At 38.1% G+C, this 1,319-nt stretch overlaps 1 protein-coding gene across 6 annotated transcripts in view; it reads right to left on the reverse strand.

Moving 5' to 3' along the window:
* The window catches only part of LOC109830727, a 48,519-nt gene that overhangs the window by 30,541 nt on the left and 16,659 nt on the right, over positions 1–1,319 (reverse strand). For all 6 annotated transcript variants that reach the window (XM_020398092.1, XM_020398093.1, XM_020398091.1 and 3 more), the window contains exons 6-7: positions 1,178–1,230; positions 966–1,038 (exon numbers count right to left, since the gene is read on the reverse strand). In XM_020398092.1, coding sequence (XP_020253681.1) covers positions 966–1,038; positions 1,178–1,230 — 126 coding nt within the window. The remainder of the gene's footprint in view (positions 1–965; positions 1,039–1,177; positions 1,231–1,319) is intronic.

Consider the following 1,319-nt stretch of genomic DNA (forward strand, 5'->3'; position numbering starts at 1 on the left):
AGTTCCATATACCATATGTTTGTGATATGTCGGATTACTAACATAGTAGCATACTTGAACCACTTAAATCCCAGAACTAGCTGAAAAGTTCATAGAATTCACCTCATTTCTATGTGATTAACTTCAAAGGTAAAACCTATGCTGACCACAACCCACCCACCCCCACCCCCACAAAAAAAAACCCAACCCCAAGAAAAGAAATGGGAAAAAAAAGAAAGGAAAAACAGCCCTCCAAACCCTCCATCTGAAATCGAAGCAGCTACTGGAAGTGATTAGCCAATGGCTTGGCTGAAGCAGCCATCTACAATATAATTGGTCTTGTTTCAGTTAAGCTCAAGACAACTTTCCTAATAGAGGGGGGCAGTAAACAAATCCCTCATTAACGAGTACCTCATTCTGGAGAAGGCCATTTCAACCAAACCAAGACCTGATTTGTACTTATCCAACCGGTAACAAATCAAGGAAAGAGGGACTCACCTTTTTTATGCATAGAGAATCATAAAGACATCAAGTCAATTGCAACGACATGGTTAATGGAGACTCGTGGATCCCTCTAGCAAGCCTTTTTAGGACCCTAATTATGCTACGTGATAGCTAGCCAGCAGCAATTTCCACTATCAGTCAGGAACACCGAGATGGCCAAACCTTTGTATATGTGCAAATACAAGGATACTTAGAGAAACAAGCATGCCCTTCATTACAAATTTTCCAGGCATTTGTACCTTCCACATCAGTTCATAAAAGTACGTGTACGGTATGATAAAGCAGTCATTTTCTGCACTGAGACCACATAAACATGTGCGACTTAATACCTTGGTTTGCAACAGATAATCTCAGAAGACTGAGACATGGAATAGGGCATAAACTATTGAAAATACAAGAATATATGCACTTAATGAAGTACTTGAGAATGAATGAACATAATGAACGAACAAAAAGATGCATTCCTGAAAAAAAGACTATACCGTTGCATAAGGGAAACATCAGTCGTAGGAACATCTAGAATTGGATTAGCAGAAAATGATCCTCTGTCTATATCTGCAAAAGGATAAATTTATGAACTCAATAAATTATGCTTTGAGCTTCGTACATACATCAGTGCACTGACGCACATGTATGACAAAGGTTACCTAAGCTTCCAATGAAAGGGTGTAGTTTCATACACAAAATAGCTTACCAACTTTATTGGATTCAAGCCTTTCATCGCCACAACTCCACCCAATGCCAAACCTATTTTACAAAAAGTTAACATATAAAGTTAGAAACTTGTCCAAAAATAACCATGAATCAACATAAACAATCTTGTATGATGACAACTA

The sequence above is a fragment of the Asparagus officinalis genome, chromosome 2 (assembly GCF_001876935.1).
Source record: "Asparagus officinalis chromosome 2, Aspof.V1, whole genome shotgun sequence".
NCBI lineage: Eukaryota > Viridiplantae > Streptophyta > Magnoliopsida > Asparagales > Asparagaceae > Asparagus > Asparagus officinalis.